This window comes from Dioscorea cayenensis, chromosome 5, assembly GCF_009730915.1.
Source record: "Dioscorea cayenensis subsp. rotundata cultivar TDr96_F1 chromosome 5, TDr96_F1_v2_PseudoChromosome.rev07_lg8_w22 25.fasta, whole genome shotgun sequence".
Taxonomy (NCBI): Eukaryota; Viridiplantae; Streptophyta; class Magnoliopsida; order Dioscoreales; family Dioscoreaceae; genus Dioscorea; species Dioscorea cayenensis.
Window position 1 is genome coordinate 1189627 of NC_052475.1, and position 24217 is coordinate 1213843.

Genomic DNA, 24217 nt, shown 5'->3' on the forward strand with positions numbered 1-24217 from the left:
AAATTTTTGTAAGTAAACTACAAACTTGTCTTTGCTTTTTCATATTCTTAAATTTGATACAGTGGAGCTGGAGATTTTCACACGCTAGCTACCTACTGTTGTTATTCCCGAAAGCCTATTTTTCCTGTATTAATTTGCTGTCTTAACTTAGATATTTGTGACTTATTGAATGCTTTTCCAAAAGTATTACAAGGCCTTACTTTACCAAGTATTTTTCACTTTTGTATCTTGCGCTGGAAATTTTTTGCAGCTATCTAACTGGGTATGCTTGCTCATGCTATCGCAGGTGCTCTCTTTTCCTCTTAACGGTTTTTCTGTATTTCCACCAATTTATTTATTGCACGATTTTCGTCAAGTTAAAAGTTTCAAATATTGTTTTTGGGCTTATTGTATCGTTACTTTTTACTCACCATCAGGCTCATCTGTTTATGCTAGCTTTTCAGAATATTTTATATGCATTATTCCGCTGCACTTCTTGTAATGATGCACATGCATATAACTATTCAAGTCAAAGTCTTTATTCATATGTTGATCTGTTAATTATTATTTGCACCTTCTGACTTAATGTTGTTATAGTTTTCTAAATCCTGTTCCCTCGTTTTAGCCCAAGACTGTACTACGAGATTTCAAGTAATAAATTTTTAAAGTGCAAAAATATTGTTATGGGTTTGATGCCTCTTGGTTCAATTCCCACTAGTTTAATTTATTAGTTTTCACTTTGATCAATCCTTCTTCGTATGATGACCCTTGTGACTTATTGAGTCCCTCGCTATTAAATGTACACGGGTCCACTGGCTGTCCTTGCCACTCATCTGTCCTTGGAAAGGGATGGTTGAAACTTTTACTTGGGCACCTTTTGAAATAAAAAGGTTTTTAAAATGGAGTCTAACTTTGATTTTTCTTGTGTTGAACTGTGAAAGTCGATCAACTTGCATCAATGTGTACTGATTTCTGAAAATTAATGGTGGTTGGACTCTAAATCTATCATGTACTCGGTTTCCCGCAAGAAATGTTGTTGGGCGATGAAAGGAACCGTGTGTTATTTTTATTATTGTGTTAATTAAAAACTTGAAAATATTTTTCTAGCTCTCTGTGTGTAAAATTCATATAATTTTTTTTTTATATTTTTACAGTGAGCTACAGGGGTGGCGGCTATAAGTTTGAATGGCTGACTCTGAACGTTCCCATCTATCAATCGTCATGTGGTCCCAGGTAGCCAGGCTGCATTTGTAAGCAATGGAATCTAATCTTGGTGCACCAATCCAGCCCTGTTTATATGTTTAACGGGTTCCCACGTAATTCGTTCTTCTTTTGTCTTCATTCTCAAGACTTAACCAGGTTTTATGAATCTACTGAAGCAAACAGGTCAAATCAAAGCCTTATCTCTCCGCTCCACTTCTCTTGCACTCAACTCCATATGCTGTTGCTCAGATAAATTCAGGGGATGATCACTAAGTGGTCCTCAAGTTTGTGTCACATGGGCTTCTATTGTTGTCGCCATCTTTATTGATTTTTTTTTTTCAAGTCATAATCCAAAAAATAATTCCTCACTTTCTTTAGTAATAAAAAATTAATTTTTTTATTATATAATATGATATCAGCGAACGCAAGTCAGCATGAGTCTTCTCCGAACCAACGCTTTAAAATCGCCTGCTAAGTGGTAACTTCCCCTTTCAAAGAGCCACTACAGAGATAGCGAATGAGAGAAGAAGAAGAACCCATGTAAGTATTTTCCTATCTTCTTCCTTCTCCTTTATTTTTTGTTCCTATATTTTCTCAGATTTCAAACACTTTTTTCTTCAACAGGTTTGAGACAAGCCATGTCCTGGGTGGTCTGTTGGTGTCCACTCCTATACTCCCTCGTGCATGGAAGCAATGCATGCTGGCCAACTCCACCAACACCGCCTTCTTTGTTCAGCAAGTGGACGATGTTGTCTATGTTGGATTCTCTGCGGTGCAGGCCATGTCATCTGTCGCCGGTGTGCCGGATGGCCGCTTCTTCTCAGCCGTGCCAGTTGGACATGGCTTCTTCTCTCCGTTGGTTAGGGAGGAAGATGATGGAGAGCCACTTCTTTTCCATGCTTCTTCTCTCCACTTGTTTATGGCTTTGTGTAATTCCCCTCAGTTCCAGGTGATTATTTCTTTTACTTCATCTTTTCTATGATTTTTTACTCTGTTCTTTTTTTCGTATTAAACTTTTGGTGCTTTGTTGGAGATCGATTACTGAATCAAACAGTAGTGCAAAGGACATAGCTTGTTTGAGGCTTGGATAGTTCAAGAGTTTTATAATGGTTAGATGTCATCTTCATACCTTATTGCATTTTTTATAAAAATCTTTTGCTCTGTTGGAGTGTTGAGAATGAAGGAAGTGGGGGGAAGCTTCACCCCGGGTGGTTTCTCATTCTCATTGATATTGATCGATATCAATTGGAAGGGGATGGATGGTCAAACACGTTAGCTCATACATTTAGTCTCTTAATTAAGGAGGTTTACTTAGTATATTAAGAATTGGACACGTTTTTCCCAATGTGATGCTCTGTTTTCAAACTTTGTATTTTTTTTTTGTCGTGGGACATTTAATGATGATGTGATATATGAACTAGTTGCAGGTTTGTATCATCTGGACTTTTAGCTTCCTGCGTTTGTCAATGGTCAATTATGGAGTTCGCTAGGCATTGCTTTTGCCCTTGATTAAGTTTATCGTAATTATGTACTCTGTTTTCAACCACAAGTGCGTGCCTTTGATCCATATTGTGATTCAACAAACATTAACTATTTGTCTCAATCTATATGCATAGGAATCTGGTAGATGGTCCTAGAGAGATTCTTGAATTAATTGGTTATTATTTCTAAGTACCAATTTGAAATCATATAGATAATTTTATTAGAACTGACATCAGAAATCATGAACTAAGTATGGTGGCCTGAGTTCTTGTTTTAGATGCTAGCAAATGAGGTGCAAAACAAGGCTGTGATATTCACAGGCCACTCTGTGGGTGGATCACTGGCTTCCCTGGCTGCACTCTACTTCCTTTGCTTGGCATCTTATTCAAATTCTCTGGCACCGGCTTCTCTCTTGTGTGTCACATTTGGTAGCCCATTACTGGGCAATGAGGCGTTAGCTCTAGCCATTCTCAGAGAACGTTGGGGGGACAAGTTCTGCCATCTTGTAGCACAGCATGACATAATGCCCAGGCTTCTCTTCTGTCCACCAAATTCCATCGACCCCCAACTAGTTGCACATATGTTACAGTCATGGCAGTTGGCCATGCGGTATCCTCACCTTGTGAAGAATACCATAATGCAGTTCTCTGATGAAGAGAAGGAAGGCTTATTTCAGTTTGTTGCTATGCATGTTGATAAAGCGGCAACAGAGACTCATGGAAGCTTGTATAAACCATTCGGTAGTTATGTTATGTGCTCAAAGGAAGGTGCTGTCTATGTTGATAATTCAGATGTGGTGTTGCGCCTGCTCTACTTGACATTCGCAGCAGGATGTGGGGATCATAGTGTTGAGGATGAGCACCTCTTTTACGGTGATTTGCTTGTTACAATCACACAACAGTTACTGGTAAAGAAGCAGTTCTTTATCCAAGAGGAGGCTCCAAAATCATATTATAGTACAGGAGTTCAACAAGCCCTTGGAGCATTAGGCATTGGATTTCAGGTACATATGTACATATAATTCTATCTTAGCTATTCAATTAGTAAAACTTAAATGAATGGCATGCGATATTAACCAAACATTGACAGGATATGGAGGCAGTGGAGGCTCAAGAATGCTTGAGGATATCAAAGAGAATGTGGCAAAACCCGAACTTGAAATGCGCAAACTTGGCAATAAAGCTAGCGAAGGTGACACCATGCCGTGCGCAAATTGAATGGTACAAGGCATCCTGTGACGATGATATGGGCTACTATGATACATTCAAGCAGCGAAAGGCATCCAAGAGAGAATTCAAAGTGAATATAAACCGTATTAAGCTAGCTCAGTTCTGGAATGAAGTCATTAACATGTTGCAGGACAACCTATTGCCAAGTGACTTCGACAAGAGAGCCAAGTGGGTGAATGCCTCTCAATTCTACATGCTCCTTGTTGAGCCACTGGACATAGCTGAATACTATAAGACTGGAATGCACAAGAGGAAAGGACACTACATAAGTCATGGGAGGGAGAGGAGGTATCAAGTGTTTGATAAATGGTGGAAAACTAGGAATAAGTACACTGTGGACACCAAGAGGAGCAAATATGCAGGGTTAACTCAGGATTCATGCTTTTGGGCCAAAGTGGAAGAGGCCAGAGAGTGGATGGAAGAAGTTAGGAGGGGGAGAGATGCAACAGGATTAACTGATCTTTGTCAGAAGTTAATTAGTTTTGAATTTTATGCGAAGGAACTAATCAACAGAAAGGAAGTCTCTATAGATGTACTAGCTCCAAGATCAAGCTATACATTATGGAATGCAGAGTGGAATAGTTTGAAAGCAGAGCTAGGCTTAAAATCCAACCTCGACATTGGATTTTTGTAAATGAGTTGGTAATTACTACACTACGCTTGTGTGGTGTTTCCATGTTCTACATATATACACACATATCTTGATGTATGTATATATATATATATATACCTTCAGACGTGTTACTATTGATTTCTTTTACAATGACCCAAAGACTCCATTTATGAGCATTCAACTTCATCAATGGCCCCTACTGCTTTATATATAGTTATTTGCTGAGGATGGTAAAAACTGTCAGTATGTCAGTTTCACTATATTTTGCATAGACATGTCTGGTGCATGTTGTTCCATGATGCAGGACAATCTATATTTCTCAAGAGACATAACCAACTGAAGGTTTTGTTATCAAGAAAACTCTCACATGAGGATATGTACGTAGATAGAGACTTGCAATACATTCATTGATGGTGGATGGGTTGCAGACAGACCCACTCTGTGACCCACCACCTTATTTGCCAACTTTCATCTTCTTCTTCATTTATTTCATAGAGATAGAGGAAGAAGAAGAAGAAGAAGTTTAAACTGTTTATTGTGAAAACTTCACAAAGGTAATGAGGTGAAGTAGATATGGACAAAAGCACTACACATCTTTGGTGGGTCATTTCCCATTTAATGTGCTGTGAATTCATGTCTCTTTCTGTGAACCATCTTGGAAAGTCACAGAGATTGCTTCCATTTTATATGGAGGCACTCTTCCCCTCTCCTATTGTTGCAAAGACGCCATGGACGTTAAGTCTCCTGCTTACCAGGTCCTCTTTGTCTCGGCCGGGGCCAGCCACTCAGTTGCTCTCCTCTGTAAATACCATTTTAACTTCATGTTGTCTGGTGTTTAGCATGGTTTCTGATTTGAGAGAGATTTTGAATGAATTTTGCTGACGTATGGCAGCTGAGAACGTTGTTTGTTGCTGGGGAAGAAATGAAGATGGACAACTGGGACATGGAGATGCAGAAGATCGGCTAATTCCAACGCTGCTGCATGCTTTGGACAATGCAGGGATAGTTTCCATTGTCTGTGGTGCTGATCATACAACTGCTTATTCTGAGTCTAAATTGCAAGTTTATAGTTGGGGATGGTACACTGTTTTCTTTGTAATTTGCATGGTCAACACAGATAGTCATTATGTTACTTTTAATATCTGTAATAATTTGATGTGTGCTTTTATTGTGCTTACAGGGGTGACTTCGGAAGGTTAGGTCATGGTAATTCCAGTGATGTGTTTACTCCGCAACCAATCAAAGCATTACAAGGCATCAAGATCAAACAAATTGCTTGTGGGGATAGCCATTGTTTGTCTGTTACTATGGATGGAGAGGTGCAAAGGTTTGAACTTTACAACTCTTCATGTATCCTGTACAAGTCTTTCCTCTTTTGTTCAAGATATGAGATCAAAGGGGTTAATATATTCTCTCAATGTGTTGATGGTGGTGTATTTTGTGATTAAGTAAAACTATCTATTTGGATTTCATAAATTCCACTAATTTGTATGTCTTGTAATGATCAATGTGAAGTTGGGGACGGAACCAAAATGGTCAACTGGGCCTCGGCACTACTGAAGATTCTCTTGTACCGCAAAAAATTCAATCCTTCCAGGTTTTTTTAAGGGTCTTTTTTGCTTCATATAAGTGTTATTCCTAAAAGCTTATAGCTAATTTATTATGATTATTTCCAGGGAATTCCTGTCAAAATGGTTGCTGCAGGTGCTGAACACACTGCTGCAGTTACAGAAGATGGTGAGCTCTATGGCTGGGGTTGGGGTCGGTATGGTAATTTAGGTTTAGGTGATCGGAATGACCGACTACTTCCAGAGAAGGTTTCTTCTATCGACGTATGTACACTTATCTTAATATGGCCTGCACAACCTTTTTGTCACTATATATGACTATAGGGTTCAATCTTAATTCCGTAAACCATGTACCAAATTTGCATATTATGGAAGGTTAGTTCTCATTGAATTGGTATAAAAATTCTAGCAAGAGAACAGATAAACATATGCAAGTAGTTTGATGGATCTAATTTTGTGTCTATAGAGGCTTCATTGCATGAACTATTTTTTGTTTAGGGGATTAGGATGGTAATTGTTGCTTGTGGATGGCGCCATACAATTACCGTCTCATCGTCTGGAAGTTTATACACATATGGGTGGAGCAAATACGGCCAATTGGGACACGGGGACTTAGAGGATCACCTTGTTCCACATCAGGTGGAAGCTCTGAAACATAACTGCATATCACAGGTCCTGTTTCATGTCCAAAGCGAACTCTTTTTTGCAATTTATGGTCCTTTCATCTTATCTTCGTATGCATTTCTGTATCCATGAAAGATCTGTCATGGTCTATGAATGATTTCTGTTAGATTATATATTTTGGTACTAGTAGGCCCCATATGGGCTCATGGGTCTTACACCAAAAAATCTCAAAACTTAGTGGTTCAACCCCTATACCTATATATAAACTCATTACACTTCTATCACACAATCGACGTGGGTACTATATTTCCAACAATTTCCATTGTGTTTTATTATTCATCATATGTTCTCATTTCAGATATCAGGTGGTTGGAGGCATACAATGGCGCTCACTTCTGATGGAAAGCTTTATGGTTGGGGATGGAATAAGGTTTTAATAATAGGCATATTTCTAATTTCAGTCACACAAACAAGTATTAGAGATGTAATTTGGCAGCTCACTAATTGTTCCCATTTGTTTTTGATTTTTATAGTTTGGCCAAGTTGGTGTTGGCGATGATGCTGATCACTGTTCTCCAGTACAAGTAAAATTTCCTGATGAACAGGTATGATCAACTTTCTTTTGTGATAACTACATAAGATGTCTGAATTGATGTGGTCCCTGATAAAAAAGATTTGCATTGAGATGGACTGTGCTTGATGATCTTCTTAATCTTTTATGTTTCTTTGCTTGTGGCACTATTTGTCAGAAAGTTGTTAATATCTCTTGTGGATGGAGGCATACTCTTGCCGTCACGGAAAGGAAAAATATATTCTCTTGGGGGAGGGGGACCAGTGGGCAACTTGGCCATGCCGATACTCTTGACAGGTAATGTAGTCAGATATTATCTTCTATTTATGCATTTGTTTGCTTAATAATAATATGTTAACTAAATTTTGTTTCAAAAACTGAAGGAATACACCGAAGATGATAGAGATTTTAAGTGCTGATGGATCTGCTTGTAAGCAGATTGAAACATCAAAAACAGAGGAAGTATCAGGTGGCAACTCTATCAATTATTTTCCTGACTAAACTCACAGAAAACTAAAAACGGCCTAATATTTTCACTCTGTTGGACAGGCAAAGCCTGGGTCTCGCCATCAGATCGGTATGCGATTGTTCCTGATGATAAGGTAATAGTTATTAGGAATAGAAAATATGAATCATGCTACATTTATGTGACATGATGCTGTAATTTTTTTTTTTTCAGGTTTCAAAAGGCGGTGATGCCAATGTACCCGGGAATGATGCCAAACGTATCAGAATCTAAAAGTTTGTCATATTCCTTCTCCATCTTCTTCTTAGATTAATATCAAATCAATAATATGAGTTTGTCGTATTCCTTTCTCGTCTCTTTGCACTGGTATCAAGTCAATATATACACATATTTTGTCCAATGCTGTTACCTATATCCAGTTGCACTTGTGAACTACATGAGTACATGTTTGTGCTATGAGTGAATAAAAATAAAAGATTTTTGTGTCTCATTGTTGTGACTTATGAAGCATTTCTATTGCAAGTTTAGTCAAAAACTAGATATTTGTGGGCCCTGACCATGGGTTGACCGATGCCTCTTCCGGAAGGAAGGTGGGGCCCACATCCCAAATTTGATGGTTTTGAGTAGAGGAAGGACCTTCAGCTCAGAAACTTTCACTGGTTGTGATCAAAAGAGAAAACTAGTGTGTTTGTTTATGATCCGAATCTCATCATCTTCTGTATGACATGCTTCCCCTGTTCTTCACCTCTCCTTTTCCTCTCCATTATTAGAATCTCTTCCCAGAAGAATTCATTCTTTAATTATCAAACTTGTTTATTGTGATCACTGTTTCCATTGATTGGTTGCTAAAAAAGAAGTGAGAACTTGGGCACTTGTGTTGTGATAGCCATTTTAAGTTATCTTTAGCTATTCGTTGTTTCTCGTTTGGATCAATATCAAATACATTTGCACTATTGAGATCTTTAGTCTTGTTCTGTTAATCTTTAGCCTTTTTTATGCTTCTCATAATTGTCTCTTCTAAGTCAATGTTTGATTAATTTGTTAGAGTTTAAGGTATGACTTGTTAGCATTTTGGTTTCCATCTTTCTTAAATAACAGAAAGTGATACTTAAATGTTTTTTTCATGCTTATATCATCAAAACTAATGTTTCACTATACATCATCTATTATTCAGTTAAACTAACAGGATTAAACGTGTATGAAACTTTCTTTCCCCTTGTTAGAAGAAGAGACAATGGATGATGATATATTGATAATGTTGCTTTTATTTGATTGAGATTTCTTGATTAGTTCTCTATTAGTATTAGGACATGATTTAGTTCAATGGAGCTCAAGGAAAATGACAGCAATATTGACAAAGTCAATTAACTTTTTGGCCTTTGTGGCATCATGCCAGTCCTTGAGAAAAGCTCCATAAAATTTGGAGCTGCATACAGTAGTGCTCTTAATGCTTGTCTTATATATATGCATGTATATATACACACACACACACACACACATGTCTATGTTTTAAATAATATATCTATATATAGGGACCTACTCTTTAAGGTGCAAAAAAAAAAGAAAGAACACACCATTGGAAAGCCATAGTTTTGGAATGGCTATTGTTTGGTGGATGTCTTCTTTTAAGGAGGATCATCCATCTCTCCACCACAATTGCCTTCAATTTCCTCTCCCTCTCAAATATCAATAAAATGATTCTCAGAAATAATTACTAAATTGATTCATTTTCTTCAAATAGTGAGTTAAATAATTTTTTACTATGTTCCTTTGTTGATAAGCATGCATGCATGTATGTATGTATGTATAGGTGTTTTACTTGAATAGAGTTGTATAACTTGATTTGTAGTTGATCTCTTCGAACTATGTTGATGAGTGATTAGAAAGAAAGTATTATGTTGATGGGTTTACTATAAAGAATTATTTTTATTTAGTGGTAAAATTTACTATTCTACATAGTTGGGAAAAAAAATATATCTTGTAGAAGATTTTGTAAAGGAATGATATCAAATCATATAAATCTCTATACTTTTTTGTATGATATTTCTTTTGATTTTTTTTTTTTTGTAATATCACTGTAATTTCTTGAAATATTGCTTAAGAAGATGTATAATTAAAATAATATACACAAAGAGTATATATAAAAAATTCCTCAACCGTCCAATTGGGAACACCTCTTTATTAGTTGGTAAATATCTCAACAAAGTCCACATTAATTTATCTAAAATCAGCATCAAAAAAGAAAAATATAAATGTCAATCAAACATCAAAGTTCAAATATTCCTCATCTTCAATGAAGTGATTAGGGTTCTTCCCAATTGCTTTTCCCTTCAGTCTTGGGGGAACTTAGAATAATACACACCCACCATATCATAATGTACAAGTGTATGATAATGATTCCCAATTTATTAATGATGGTAACCTAAAGAGAGTTTTTTTTATTCCTTCTTTTGTTTGAGAACTTGGTCATTCTTTGACCAACTATTTTAAATTAGATTTTTTTTTTAATAAATAGACGACAAACGGTCTTCATTTTTTTTTAAAAAAAAAACAGAGATATAAACATGCATAAAGTTAATGCCTCAATATATATGTGCTCTCAAAAATGAACACCTGACATAAAGAATTTGGTACTAATAGGTTAAGAGGTAGTTGGTTAATTAAAAATTTAATCTTCTCTTTTATTTAGTTAAGCCTTGAGACATTTAAGTTATCAATAATGACATAAATAAAATAAAATAAGGTAAATAAAACAAACCAAAAACCAGAATAAAGTAAAAATAAAAAAGAAAAAGATTATAATAATTTTTTGACTAAAATTTCAAATAAAAAAAAAATTCCAACAAGCATTAAGCATCATATATAGTTAAGGCAATAGTTCACACTTCTCCATCTCTAATCACCTCCATATAATAATCACTAAATAAATTGCTCCAAATAAAGTGCAAATCAAAAGATGAGAATAAATACCAAAATTATTATAACATATAATAATAATAATAATTTTCAATTATTAGAGTTGGAAGAAAAAAACACAAGAGAAGGAACCAATTCCCTCAACATCAATGGACCAAATCATTCGCACGTGCGAGCACTTCCATAACTTTGTGACCACTTCCCACCAAAACCAACACTATATATAACCCTTAAAGCCCCCTTCAAACTCACTGCCAAACCAAAGGTTGCCTTACTTGCCTTCCTAGAAATAGAAACACACACACACACACTAACTCTTCATTAATCTTATTTACTTGTACTCTGTTGTTTTCCCAACATTTCTTCTTATTTTTATAAAAATAAGCTTAATTATTAGATATGGTTGAGAAGAGTGGAGCTAAGTACCAACAAAAAGTTGGTTTCCCTTCAATGGATGTCTCCTCATTAGAGCTTGGCCACACTGGAGGTTCTAAGTTCATGGATGATGATGGCCGTGCAAAGAGAACTGGTATATATATTTTTTATATATATATATAATTTGATTTATTTCATTGGATTCATGTTTCATTGAAGCAAAGTTATGAATTTTAAGGTAATGTATGGACGGCGAGTGCGCATATTATCACGGCGGTGATCGGTTCCGGCGTGCTTTCGCTTGCTTGGGCTATCGGTCAGCTTGGTTGGATCGCCGGACCCATAGTTATGTTCTTGTTTGGCTTTGTCACCTACTACACTTCATCTCTTCTCTCTGACTGTTACCGGACCGGTGATCCTATCTCCGGCAAGCGGAATTATACTTATATGGACGCGGTTCATGCTTATTTAGGTATAACTATTTTTTTTTTTTAATTCTTATCAAAATATATAAGCTTGAGTTTCTTATCCTATTAACTTAGATTGTTATCTATATTATAATAATAGGTGGATTTAAGGTGAAACTTTGCGGTTGGATTCAATATCTCAATATTTTTGGAGTTGCCATTGGGTACACTATTGCTGCTTCCATTAGTATGATGTAAGCTAATTACATCTCCTTTGTTTTTATTCTTTTCTTTTGTTTGGATGTATTTTGTCTGTATTATTTACATGTATATGTATATATATATTTGCATACACAGGGCAATAGAGAGGTCTAATTGTTTTCATAAAAATGGTGACACAAGTCCCTGCCCTGCATCAAGCAACATGTACATGATAATCTTCGGCATAACAGAGATTCTCTTTTCTCAAATCCCCGACTTCGATCAGATTTGGTGGCTATCCATCGTCGCGGCGATCATGTCTTTCACTTACTCGACCATCGGTCTCGCTCTCGGCATCATCCAAGTCATAGGCAAGTTCAATTATTCACAATTCGCCTTGTTTCCTTCTTCTATTTTTCATTCTCATTCTCACCCTTTTACTAAAACCAGCCAATGGTGGAGTGAAAGGTAGTCTAACCGGTATCAGCATCGGCACAGTCACTGAAATGGAAAAAATTTGGCGAAGTCTCCAGGCTTTCGGCGACATCGCCTTCGCCTACTCCTACTCAATCATTCTCATCGAAATTCAAGACACCATAAAATCTCCGCCTCCTTCCGAAACCAAAGTAATGAAAAGGGCAACACTTATAAGTGTCGGAGTCACAACACTCTTCTACTTACTCTGTGGCTGCACTGGTTATGCTGCCTTCGGCGATCTCGCCCCCGGTAACCTCCTCACCGGCTTCGGCTTCTTCAATCCTTACTGGCTTTTGGACATTGCAAATGCCGCAATTGTCATCCATTTGGTTGGAGCATATCAAGTCTACTGCCAACCACTTTTTGCCTTTGTTGAAAAATGGGCAGTACAGACTTGGCCAGACTTAGAATTCATAACAAAAGAAATCTCAGTCTCTCTGCCCGGTTCTCGAACCTTTAATCTGAATCTTTTTAGATTGGTTTGGCGTACGATATTTGTCGTGATAACGACGATCATTTCTATGCTTCTTCCTTTCTTTAATGACGTCGTCGGGTTTCTTGGAGCTCTCGGGTTTTGGCCTCTTACCGTATATTTTCCAATAGAGATGTACATTGTTCAGAAGAAGGTGGAGAAGTGGAGCACAAGATGGGTTTGTTTCCAGATGCTTAGCTTGGCTTGTCTGGTGATCACCATTGCCGCGGCGGCAGGGTCCATTGCCGGAGTTATCACTGATCTTCAAGTCTATAAACCATTCAAGACAACTTATTGAGAACATGCAATTGTTCTCAAACTCAATTGATGCTTTTTTTTTTCTTTTTTTTTAAAAAATTTTATTACTTGTTGTTGATTGTGTGCATGTTGTTGCAGTAATAGTTGTTGTTGTTGTTGTTATGTTTATGAATTAATTATGAATATAAAGATGGAAGTTTGTTTGTGATGAGATGTATAAATTGGAGATGCAAGTAAAAGATAACTAAGTAATTAAATTAAATTAATGTGAGATATGTTTATATTTATAGTAATAATTAAAATATAAATTGAAAAAAACAGGGGATGAATTCTCCTCCTCAATAGCAGCATCTATCAGATCAGACTCATCAGAGGATGGTTTTGGTGCTGGGGCTGAGGATTTTTGACTTTTTCATGGAGTGGAGATACGTTGGGTTTTAGCTGTCATATTTATTTTATTTATTTATTTTTGTTTTATTAGATTAAGATGATTTGGTTATCAATGGACATCCGGTTATCCGGTCATGATAGAGATTTGAACCATTTAAATGATTTCATATATATATATATATATATATATAGAGGTTCATTTTTACAGCTTTGAGTATCTCACTCTATTTTATGGGTCCACAATTAAAAAAAAGTTATGTTTAGTTCTCTCCATCATCTACCTTAATGGCACTGTTTTCTTTGTCTTCATTGATTTAGTTTATTTTTTGTTATATTTCCACGTCTAATAATTATGTCTTGCTTTTATTTTTTGCTTCGTTTGTGTTGTTATCCATATATACTTTCTTCTAATTCTTACATGTAATTTATTTATCTTTTCAATATATATATTAGCATTTCAACTTTTGATTATATTGGTTGAGTTTATTAACATTTTATTAAAAAATTATAATTATTCGATCTAGCTATTTCCTTCATATGAAAACATAAAACCATGAGATTAAATAAAATTGATTTAAAAATAAAAATATAGAACTTATAAAGATGTTCATGCTTATTTAAAAAAATAATAATAGAATTATACATAAGGTTTGTGATTATGAAAACATTTATATTTTCGGAATTTTTACTGGCGTCAATATATCTTAAATTTCATTTCTATTTCAGTCATTAAATATCATTTTTGTCAAAAAAATATTATTATTATTTTTTTCTTAATACTTAAAAATCTTTATACCAAATTTGGCCAAATAAATGAACATACCCTGTGACTTACAACCACTTAATTAATCAATTAATCCCTCTCTCTCTCTCTCTCTCTCTCACACACACACACACACACACACACACACACATATATATATATATATATATATATATATTGTTAGGCAACACATGCAAATAATACGATTGAGACAAGACTCGGAGTCCCACAGCAGGAAGCTACAAAGGACATTCAGAAAATCAAGCGCTCCTTAAGTTTCCTGAGCTCCTGATCCACTGACTTCACCGGTGATATGGCACCCAGTTCAAGTCAGGAGTAATCCGCCTCTTTCGATACTGAGTAGGCTTGTGTCTCCAGATGGTTGATTTCGCTAGCTCTAGTTTCTCTCTCTTTTTTCTGTGTGTGTGTTTTTTTTCCTCTTCTCATCTCTTGTGAGGATTACAGTTTTCTACTTTATTAGTTTTACTTGTCACATCTGTTTTTTGAACTTTGTAATACTCTGTTTCTCTTTTTTATTAATAAATTAGTGGTTTATCCACCTAATTCAAAAAAACATAATACAATATTAAATTTATATATAATAATAAACTTATATGTTTTAAATTAATCAGATTTATGAGCAAATAAAAAAAAACTTAGATTCCAAATTAATATCAAAACACTGATCATCTGCAAAGCAAATTGAGTGGTTTATAAATTTGATGAACAATAGAAAATAAAAATAAAAATAAAAATAAATAAATAAATAAATAAATAAAAAGGCAAGATTTGTCCAAAAAAGAGATTATTATTCCATTTGAAGTCCAAGTTAAATAGTCTTAATTTCAGTGTAAAGCAATCGACATGAAAATTCCTTTCTTATCTTGGGAATAATACGGAAAATAATGCTCATGATCTTCATCTTAATTAAAATCTTTGTTCTTTGTTCTTTTTCCTTTTTTTTTTTTAGTTTGAATAGTGAAAACAACTTTAGTGAATATGCTTGTCTGTTTTTAACATATAAATTTCAATCCAACGTTTAACACTATTTTATAAACAGTGATACTGTATTTATAAATAGTAATACATTAAAAAGTGGGATGTACAATAATTTAATCTAAACCGTTCAATTAATTTGTGAACAGTATCTGAACCAATCTCAACCATACTATTTCTACTAGGCCAATATGAACCAAATTATAAACAAAACCAAAATTAATTAACCTAGTTAGTTTTTTATTATCTCTCACTGTACCACCATATTTGGTACTGTGCTTATTTGGGGACGTTCGTAGAATGTCCCCAGCTGATGTTTACCCATATATATATCCACATACAAACAAACACAAGTAAACACAAGCTTGTGGAACATTGTTTTGCATGAGCATCCCTTGAAAACTAACCATTCATTGAATCAATAATAAAGATTGTGATAAGGTTATTCTCTTTATTATTATTATTATTATTATTATTATTATTATTATAGAAAAAAATTATAATTTATAGATCCCTCTTATATTTTCATCGAAAAAATATCACTCTAATTTTTCTTATAATGTAACATTCGCTGGTTTTCGAAAAAAAAAAAAAAATTTAGTCCATTATACTTGTTCTTTATTTAATTCTTTTGAATAATTATGATTACTTTAAATTTCTCGCATCTTTTTTGGTCCTTTAAATAATTATTATTTTTTAAAATAAGGATGCTTATGGAATTCAAAAAGTTGGGAGGATTTGCACGTTTTGTTATGGTCATTATGAAAATGAAAGACGAAAAAAAGAACACCGAGAGAGTGAAAGAGACAAAGATTGGTACTTGTTCTAGTTTCACGTGCATAGACAGGGAAAGGCTTGGCCATGCATTTCCGGCTCATCACGTCTCCAAACGTTTCTTGTATTATTATTATTATTATTATTATTATTAATTGGAAGACAAGAAAAGGTCAAAAAGATTATTATAGTTTTGGGCCCGTGGTATCGAAATTATTTTAATCTGTTTAATATATAGTTGTGTTAATTTAGGCAGAAGTACTTTGACAATTTGGACCATGTAAGGATATAGGGAAAACATCATCTAGGGACGTCCTTAGATTTCAATTCTAGGGATGTTTTTAAATCTAAGTCGTTGGATCATCATCCGATGGTTGATTGATTATATAAACACTGTACACCTTTTTACTGTTCATGATCACTGTACAACACTGTAGAACGCGGTTTCTACTGTTCATAATAATAAGAGCCGTCAGATTTTCATCCGATGGCTACTATAGACATCCCTAGATATGAAATCTAGGGACGTCGCTAGATGATGGGTTCTCAAGGATATATATATATGTTAGTTAAAAATGTAAAAAGAGAAATTTCTATTTGTATAATGTTATCCATTCTTCTCAAATTTATATTAGAAAATAATTCTATTAGCTTTTATAATTGTTTTATTCATTATAAATATTATTGTTTTATCAGTCATAAATATATATATATATATATATATATATAGATATATTCGAAATTGAGTATATTGTACTTGTTGTTTTAATAAACTTTTTTAGATTTATCTTAATGATAAATAAATCTTGTTACATTAGTCAATCAAACTTCATGTTTGATTTTAGTGATGTATATATGGGAGTTTTTTTTTATGTACTTTGAAGCTTATTTTTTCAAGGTAGACATCAATGCTATCTAAATGTGAACATAATTATTACGTCTATATGAAATCTCTTAGTAGTATTAATATTTTAATTGCACGATCAAAATTGGTTAAGTGAAAAGATATAAATTATGTACAAATTTAGGAATTGCGTGTGTGACATTGGATACGTGAGAAAATAATATTAAATAGGACAAAATATTGATATAAATAGATAGTATAAAATATAATAATAGGTATTGGTTTAGAATATTCAAAATGTCTCGAATTCAAACCTTGCTAGATTTGATGGTGTTGACGGACCTTTGATTATGGATCCAAAATCCAAATTGCTATGTCATTGGGTGAAATACAAAGATTAAATATTCAAAATTTGGCCCATGCGCAAGTCTCTTACAACACTAATCGTTTTTGTTAAAAAAAATTAGGCTTAATTAGTACCTGTGCACTTTCTTTGGTTGGGGAGAGTGACAATTCACCAAACTGGATATGTCCTTGGAGCTAGTCTATTTTATAAAAAAATAATTATTTATATAAAATATTTGTAACAATTATTTTTTAATAAAAATATTAATTTAATCAAATCCTTTTTTCAGTGCAAATAATTTTTTTTTTTGGGCTATAATATTTTAAAAAGATTTTTTAATCTCATAAGCATACCCTCCAAATAAATATTGTCTCTTTAACAAGTTATCGATCAGTAGCTCCAAATTTTTTTAGAGAAATATGATTTGAATATAATTGATTATTAAAATTTATAGTTATCCATTAAATATATTAATTTCCTAGTATCTAAAGTAAATCATAATTATCTTGAAAATATTTTTCTACAGTAAAATTCCGTTAACCAACGAAATGTTACATACAATATATATGTTTCTTTGGTATTTTTAAATAAAAATAATATGCATATCAATCCAAGCATAGGAAGCCAAAGCTTTATTTTGTGCTAGTGTGTGTATATATAATTGAGCAATAAAGAGTTTATAATTAAAATGAAATTCAATGAAAACATAGAGAAATATAGATTGTAAAGAGTAAACAGCCAACAACCCTTAGTTTATAAACATCAAATCTCATATGTAATAATGTGAATTTGAATTTTAGCTAATACAAAATAAAAACACAAATGTGTCGAGGTGATAAATTTACATTTATATATGTCCATAACTTAAGATTTGTTCATGTTTCATAAAAAACAAATACATATGTTAGTTGAAAGATAAGCATAATCGATAAAAAGTGTCCTGTCTTATGATGGGATGGATTTATCCTACCATAACTAAAGGATAACAATCATGTTAATTTTGTTCAATGGAAAGAACAAAATCAATGGTATTATTATGTTCCTCAATATGGCAGAACAAAAGGATCTCTTATCCCAACCACACGACCATTAATTAAGCACATTAGTGTTGAAATGAAATGTTCATGTGTTAAATGCTTATAATTTGATTGATGATTTTAGAAATTTATTTGCCGTGTTTTCCCACAAAGTTCGAAAAAAAAAAAAAAAGAATTTACTACCAAAAAAAAAAACAGAACATTAAAAACATACAAGAAATTGGGCATACTTGTAAGGAACCACAACAAAAACAAGAAGATCAAGACATAGAAAAAGCCAATGGCCTCTCACTCTCATGTGAATTTAGGGATGACCCTTCATAGTTTGAATTTGCAGTAGAATTGTTCCCATCTGGTTCGGCATCGGCCGGGGCCGGAGTCACATTGCGGTCGGAAACATCTCCGGCCCCTTCTTGCGAGCCTAAAACAGTGGCCGCACCAAACCGTACTCTTCTCGCACTTGTTGGAGAGCCTCCAGGTGAATTTCCACCACCTGGCGTAGTAGCATTGCCACCGCCACCACCACCGCCATCGCCACCACCACCACCGATAGGTGCAACCGTGGCTATACGGTTAGGTGGACGAGATTCATATAAATTAGATATATTTAATGTGATAGACCGATAAATACAAGTCATGATCCAAAATAACCAGGGGATCCCCACTAGGACTAGACCTGCAATTGGAAACCAAGCGGTAACCGGTGAGGCCGGTAATGTAATGTAAAGTACTAGGAAAGTTCCGCCGGAGAGAATGAGGATGAAGAAGAGGCAAGCAATGATCCAGATGCATACGTTGCCGGCCCGTCCCTCCGATGCCGGCATCGGGGATTGTCGGAATGCCGACCTTGCAATTGATCAATGCAAAATTATGTTGCTAACAACATAACATGGTTGGTAATTGTTGATCAATGATCTTGATTTTCTTTTCCTTTTTTTTTTAAATTTTCTAAAGTTGCAGAAAGAGAGAAAGGAAGAGAGAGACAAAGAGATGGAGAGAGAAAGGAAATGAGATGATGTTGGGAGATGCGGAAGGACAAGTTCAAATGGTGCTGTGCATTTGGGAGGGACAGAGAAATTGGCGGGAGGGCGTTACATGTCTCTGTAACTAACGCTCTTCTTTAAATTTTAATTTTTTATTTTTATTTTTGATGTTTGACTATTTCTTGCTAGATGCTATCATTATTTATTATATTATTGTAATTATTCATTTTTTAAAAAGATATTATATATATATAAATATTTGTGTACAATGTGATAATGTTTCAAAATAGTGGAAATTGCCAAAAACACCCTCTAAATTTGCTTTCCAAAGTTTGTTTTAAAAAAATATGTATAAATATTAGACTTGATGTGATTGGACGGTTTTTTTCCTACCATTTTTAAGGGCAATGATGGAATTTCACAATATGGACCAAGTCCAAATGACCTACAAGGGGTAAAAAAGAAGTGAAATGATAAAGGAATGGTTGTCTGGGGTATTCAAAACTTACCGGGGTTGTTTGAGAAGTTTTAAACGGTGTAGGGGTAAATAGTAATTTTTCCTTGAAAATATATATATATATATATATATATATATATATATATATATATATATAGGTGGAGTGAGATTTGGAGCCAAGTTCATATCATTTGAATCATTTCATTTTTATTTATACCACCCAACTCATTTTCGAGTTATAATATATCTAATTATGCATTATAAAAGAGAAAACTTAGAAATATTAATAGTTACTTAAAAAAATGTAAAAATATAAAGAGTGACAGCAGTCCGACTGAGATATTAATAACTAAATTAATAAGAAAATATAAAATCATGACTCTTTCTCAACATGTGTTTTTTATATATATGCAAGAATAGTATTACGTAAATTTAATTCAACAAACAAAGGAATAAGAAATTCACTCAAATCTTACCGCAAACATTTGTCAAATTTGTTTAAATAATAGGCGATAAGTGCCATTTTTTATGAATATAAACTATACAAAATAGTACTGAAACCCGGATGTACAATATATGTATAATACAAAAATAATATAAGAATCCCGGTAACTTTGCCAAATTTGTTGACACTCATGCTTAATTCCATAATCCACAACAGACAAATCAATACAAAACCATTAACATGTATACATGTAAGTCTGATTAAGTATTAACGTTTGCAAGCTATACAATACAAAGCTCCTCATCTTTGAAGAAAAAAAAAACTCAAAACAGTTTATTTCAATCTCATATAAGTATAAAGATTCTTAATTTGGCTCATGATCTTCTTGTTTTTGTTTACCTTGCATTGAATAGCATCCTGAGAACATTTCTCATTTTAGGCCTGGACTCAGGAGATGCACAAACACAACTCAAAGCAACCTTCAACACTGATAGCATCTGACTATGAACCTCTGGTGATGTTCTTTTAATGCTAGAATCCAGAATCTGATCCTTTCCGATTGTCCTAGCCGAATAACTCAGAGCCCATTTTGCGAGTTCTATCCCTTTGCTCACCGGTGGCTTCCCGGTCAGCAGCTCGAGCAAGATGACACCGAAACTATACACATTGCCGGCCATTGTCACTCGCATTGTATACGGGTACTCTGCAAACATTTGAAAACATGGGAATATTAGTGATGATCATCCAATTGCATTTATAAGATAAGATAAGGTAACAACAATAAGTGTGTATTCACCTGGAGGCATGTAACCAACAGAGCCTGCAATTGCAGATAGACTGCCGAAACTCTTAAATGAATCTATGACTTTGCAGAGCTCAATGTCGCCGATTTGTGGCTCCTTCAGTGACTTCAAGTGGATGCTCTTTGTTGAGAGATCGAGGAGGACAACCGGCTGAGTGCAGCCATGGAGGAATGTCAATCCTTGAGCTACACCCAATGCGATACTGTATCGTGATGACCAATCCAAAGCGGTCTCCAAACCTTTGTGAAGGAAATCGAATACGGTCCCTTTGTGTACATTTTCATAGAAAAGGTATGCATTATCTTGTGTCAAGGCATATGCTAATGGAACCATCACATTTGAATTGCTCAGCTTGCCTAAGACTTGGAGTTCTTCTTCGAACTTTTCATGACTCCCCATCTGAAACATTTTGTCGCCCCAGTTTAGTTTCTTGACAGTATAGGTCGACACGTTGGCCATGACAGCTTTGTAGTGTGTTGCGAACCTTGTTTTCAGCACTACGTTCTCTGGATTGCTAACTGCTACCATTGCTTTCATGAAGTCGATGTTCGATCTGTGAGTATTGTTTGAAGTTATGAAGCAGCCCTTGATCACCTGGGAAGGATTGTATCTGACCAGGGGGTCTTCATCTTCAACACGATTGAACCGCTGTGATACCACAAAAAAGAGAAGAGCAGCAAACAAGCCAAAAACTACCACGGAACCCACAACAGCAACAACGACAACAAGAACATTGGTTCTTCTCCTTGATTGAGATGGAGTTGGAGTGTTCGGATTTGTAACATTTTGTATATTGTTTCCAGTGATAATGACATTCACATACTTGGGAAAGTTTGGAAGGATGCCAGTAAGATGATTATTGGAAAGGTCTAGTATTGTCAGGCTTCCCAACCCAGTGAAAGAGGATGGAATGTCACCAGTAAAGTTGTTGTCCGAGAGATCAAGAACCTCCAAATTGTTCAATACAGAAAGAGATTCAGGTAAAGGCCCCATGAGTAGGTTGCTACTGAGGTTGAGAGTAGTCATCTGCGAGTCCCTGGACATTGAAGGAACGCTTCCATTGAACTTGTTATTGGCTAGTTGGAGTTCAATCAGAGATGGTCCTATGTTACCAATTGAATCAGGTATCAATCCACCGAGCTTGTTGTCATTCAAGTTCAAGAATGCAATCTTCTTCAAGTTAGAAATCGACGCAGATATCCCACCAGTAAAACCATTCCGGCTGAGATTCAAAGTACTCAAGTTTGCTAACTGATAAATTTCATCAGGGATGCTACCATTAAGGTTATTCATTTGGAGCTTCAAGACCTGCAACTGAGTAAGACTTGCCAACTCCTTTGGGAATGCACCAGTTAAATTGTTTCCAGCTAAATTCAGAAGAGAAAGATTTTTACAATTCTGCAACTGCACAGGGATATATCCTTCAAAGTGGTTATCATTCAACTCCAAATACATCAGACCCGATATATCGCCAATTGCCGGAGGAATGCTCCCATTGAGCTTATTCTGACCGAGCCTTAACCGTGTAAGGTTGGTCAGTAAATTTCCTGAAATAGGCGGGATGGGGCCGCTAAGAAAATTGTTAGTCAAATCAAGATGCCCCAAACTGCCGTGGGAAAGAAGATCATGTGGCAGATCTCCAGCAAGGTTGTTGTAACTCAAGTCCAAGAACTGCAAATTTGTTGTGATTCCAGAAGGAATCCTTCCATTGAAATGGTTCTTATTGGCAGCAAACTGGGACAGTGTCTTAATCATGGCCATATTTGAAGGGAGTTCCCCTGCTAGATTATTGCCAGAAAGGAAGATTTTTTTAAGCTTTTGCAGCCTTTCAATTCCATCAGGAATAAACCCATTCAGCTGATTCTGACTGAGGTCCAGGACATCAAGGTTGGCATATTTGAACATCTCCCCAGGGATTGAACCCTCAAACTTATTGTATGATAGAAGTAGTTCCTCCAGAGCTGAGCTCAAATTCATTGGAAGGTTGCCAGTTATGAAGTTATTGCGCAAGTTCAAGCTTTTCAACAACACAAGACCATGCAACTGTCTATCTATATTTCCAGACAACTTATTCATAGAAAGATTAAGACTCACCAAAGCAGTAAACTGTGAAAGGTTCGGCAGCTGGCCAGACAACTGGTTAAAGCTAATATCAAGGATTCTGAGTCGAGAGCTGGCAGTGCAGTTGTTGGACAAGAATGAATCAGGAAGAGACTCAAAGTTGTTGTGTGAGAGGTTTAGGGACTGCAAAGAATCAATTTGGCAGAGCAGGGAGAAGAAGGAGGTGTTCTTGGTGGTTTCTGTGGATAAACCATACTCAGATAGATTGATTCCAGTCACTTCCAAAGATGAAGAAGATGAGGATGATGTAGAACAAATCACCCAAGAAGTCCATGAACAAGGATTGGGATTAGAATTGGTTTTAAAAGATGGTTGGTGGGATAGTATTGTGGAGAGATTGGACATAATGTTGTTTTGGTCTTCAGAAAGTGGTGAAAAGGAGATGTTATTCCTTCCTTCAACCAATAAACAAATGGAAAACAAGAAACAGAGAAAACAGGGGAAGAGGAATACAAGAACAAACCTCTTCATAGTTCCTTCCTTTCTTCTTCTTCTTCCTCTTCTTCTTCTTTTACTTCTACTTCTGTTTGCTCTTCCTCTGCAGAGTCTAATGAGGTAGTGCAAGATGAAGTTGGAGGTAGGAAGTTTTCAGAGGATGAGGAGAAGGTTGACAGGGTTGACTGACCAGGTTCTGGGGATGACTTAAATATATAGATATGATTCATATGAACTGAAAGAACAAAGGAAAGCTTTGGTTTGTAAAGGCCCAGGCATGGAATTTGACTGCAAAGTGAGGGAAGACTTGGATTCCATTTAGGATTCTTTGGATTCTCATTGTTGTGTGTGGCTCTCAGTTGCACCAAAGGAAGTGAAAAAAGTATCACTATTTACAATGCATTGCTCCAATCTGCCACCTTTTATTGGGTAAACCAATATATATATATATATATATATATATTGCAGTTGTTATTATTATTATTATTATTATTGAGCTTATAATGGCAACCAAAGACCAGGAAAAGGGAAGAAGGAAATTAAAAGATGGAGCAAATCACACGAAATTGAAATGTTTGAAAATTCCAAACGTGTGGGACCACTGTGCCAAATTTTTCCAAAGTTTGCCGGCGACCATTTGACTCAGAAGACTTTGAAGAAAGAAATAAATAAATACATGCCTACTTGTTTTCCATGTACACGACTTTAAATGGTGGAACTTAAAAGTAATTAACCAACCACTAATTAATTAGTGTAGTGGGATGTTATAAAAATAGTAAATAAACATACCCAAAATCAAATCTATTAATCCTAATATTATTATAATACTATATATATAGTATAATATATTCTATAAGTATTATAATAGAACTATTTATGGGTCTTTTGTGGTAGATATTATTTCTCTCCTCTTCAGCGGTTCAAAGTTGCATGATAAAATGATTTATTAATTTAGTTTGATTTTTAATTCGGTTGGATTATA

At 35.0% G+C, this 24217-nt stretch overlaps 5 protein-coding genes across 5 annotated transcripts; 3 read left to right on the forward strand and 2 right to left on the reverse strand.

The window, feature by feature from the left end:
* Positions 1–1206: 1206 nt before the first annotated feature.
* LOC120260899 (lipase-like PAD4) lies at positions 1207–4659 on the forward strand. The gene is made up of 4 exons (XM_039268478.1): positions 1207–1722; positions 1807–2131; positions 2942–3667; positions 3754–4659. The coding sequence occupies exons 1-4, from the start codon at positions 1700–1702 to the stop codon at positions 4525–4527; spliced, it is 1848 nt and encodes a 615-aa protein (XP_039124412.1). The 5' UTR covers positions 1207–1699; the 3' UTR covers positions 4528–4659.
* Positions 4660–4797: 138 nt separating this feature from the next.
* LOC120260900 (ultraviolet-B receptor UVR8-like) lies at positions 4798–8222 on the forward strand. Its single transcript, XM_039268479.1, has 12 exons — positions 4798–5307; positions 5399–5585; positions 5687–5833; positions 6022–6103; positions 6183–6338; positions 6573–6746; positions 7057–7128; positions 7232–7303; positions 7448–7566; positions 7653–7738; positions 7819–7871; positions 7949–8222. Exons 1-12 carry the CDS (start codon positions 5235–5237, stop codon positions 8006–8008), a joined length of 1281 nt encoding a protein of 426 aa, XP_039124413.1. The 5' UTR covers positions 4798–5234; the 3' UTR covers positions 8009–8222.
* Positions 8223–10907: 2685 nt separating this feature from the next.
* Positions 10908–13054, forward strand: LOC120262413 (amino acid permease 3-like). The gene is made up of 5 exons (XM_039270517.1): positions 10908–11180; positions 11265–11498; positions 11594–11687; positions 11791–12005; positions 12085–13054. The coding sequence occupies exons 1-5, from the start codon at positions 11051–11053 to the stop codon at positions 12879–12881; spliced, it is 1470 nt and encodes a 489-aa protein (XP_039126451.1). The 5' UTR covers positions 10908–11050; the 3' UTR covers positions 12882–13054.
* Positions 13055–18251: 5197 nt separating this feature from the next.
* LOC120261578 (neuronal PAS domain-containing protein 3-like) lies at positions 18252–18815 on the reverse strand. Its single transcript, XM_039269517.1, has one exon. The coding sequence runs from the start codon at positions 18813–18815 to the stop codon at positions 18252–18254; it is 564 nt and encodes a 187-aa protein (XP_039125451.1).
* A 1229-nt stretch (positions 18816–20044) lies between these two features.
* Positions 20045–23629, reverse strand: LOC120261454 (probable leucine-rich repeat receptor-like protein kinase At2g33170). The gene is made up of 2 exons (XM_039269353.1): positions 20673–23629; positions 20045–20579 (listed from the first exon to the last, which is right to left on the reverse strand). The coding sequence occupies exons 1-2, from the start codon at positions 23269–23271 to the stop codon at positions 20272–20274; spliced, it is 2907 nt and encodes a 968-aa protein (XP_039125287.1). The 5' UTR covers positions 23272–23629; the 3' UTR covers positions 20045–20271.
* Positions 23630–24217: the final 588 nt, after the last annotated feature.

Bases quoted from the DNA above. Each gene is read 5' to 3' on its own strand.
- LOC120261454 (XM_039269353.1), bottom strand. From the start codon at position 23,271: ATGAAGAGGTTTGTTCTTGTATTCCTCTTCCCCTGTTTTCTCTGTTTC. The intron at 20,580-20,672 runs GTGAATACACAC...AAATGTTTGCAG, and splicing joins TGTTGGTTACATGCCTCCAG to AGTACCCGTATACAATGCGA.
- LOC120261578 (XM_039269517.1), bottom strand. From the start codon at position 18,815: ATGCCGGCATCGGAGGGACGGGCCGGCAACGTATGCATCTGGATCATT.
- LOC120260900 (XM_039268479.1), top strand. From the start codon at position 5,235: ATGGACGTTAAGTCTCCTGCTTACCAGGTCCTCTTTGTCTCGGCCGGG. The intron at 5,308-5,398 runs GTAAATACCATT...GACGTATGGCAG, and splicing joins CCACTCAGTTGCTCTCCTCT to CTGAGAACGTTGTTTGTTGC. The intron at 7,872-7,948 runs GTAATAGTTATT...TTTTTTTTTCAG, and splicing joins CGATTGTTCCTGATGATAAG to GTTTCAAAAGGCGGTGATGC.
- LOC120260899 (XM_039268478.1), top strand. From the start codon at position 1,700: ATGAGAGAAGAAGAAGAACCCAT. The intron at 1,723-1,806 runs GTAAGTATTTTC...TTTCTTCAACAG, and splicing joins AGAGAAGAAGAAGAACCCAT to GTTTGAGACAAGCCATGTCC. The intron at 3,668-3,753 runs GTACATATGTAC...AAACATTGACAG, and splicing joins CATTAGGCATTGGATTTCAG to GATATGGAGGCAGTGGAGGC.
- LOC120262413 (XM_039270517.1), top strand. From the start codon at position 11,051: ATGGTTGAGAAGAGTGGAGCTAAGTACCAACAAAAAGTTGGTTTCCCT. The intron at 11,499-11,593 runs GTATAACTATTT...TTATAATAATAG, and splicing joins CGCGGTTCATGCTTATTTAG to GTGGATTTAAGGTGAAACTT. The intron at 12,006-12,084 runs GCAAGTTCAATT...TACTAAAACCAG, and splicing joins CGGCATCATCCAAGTCATAG to CCAATGGTGGAGTGAAAGGT.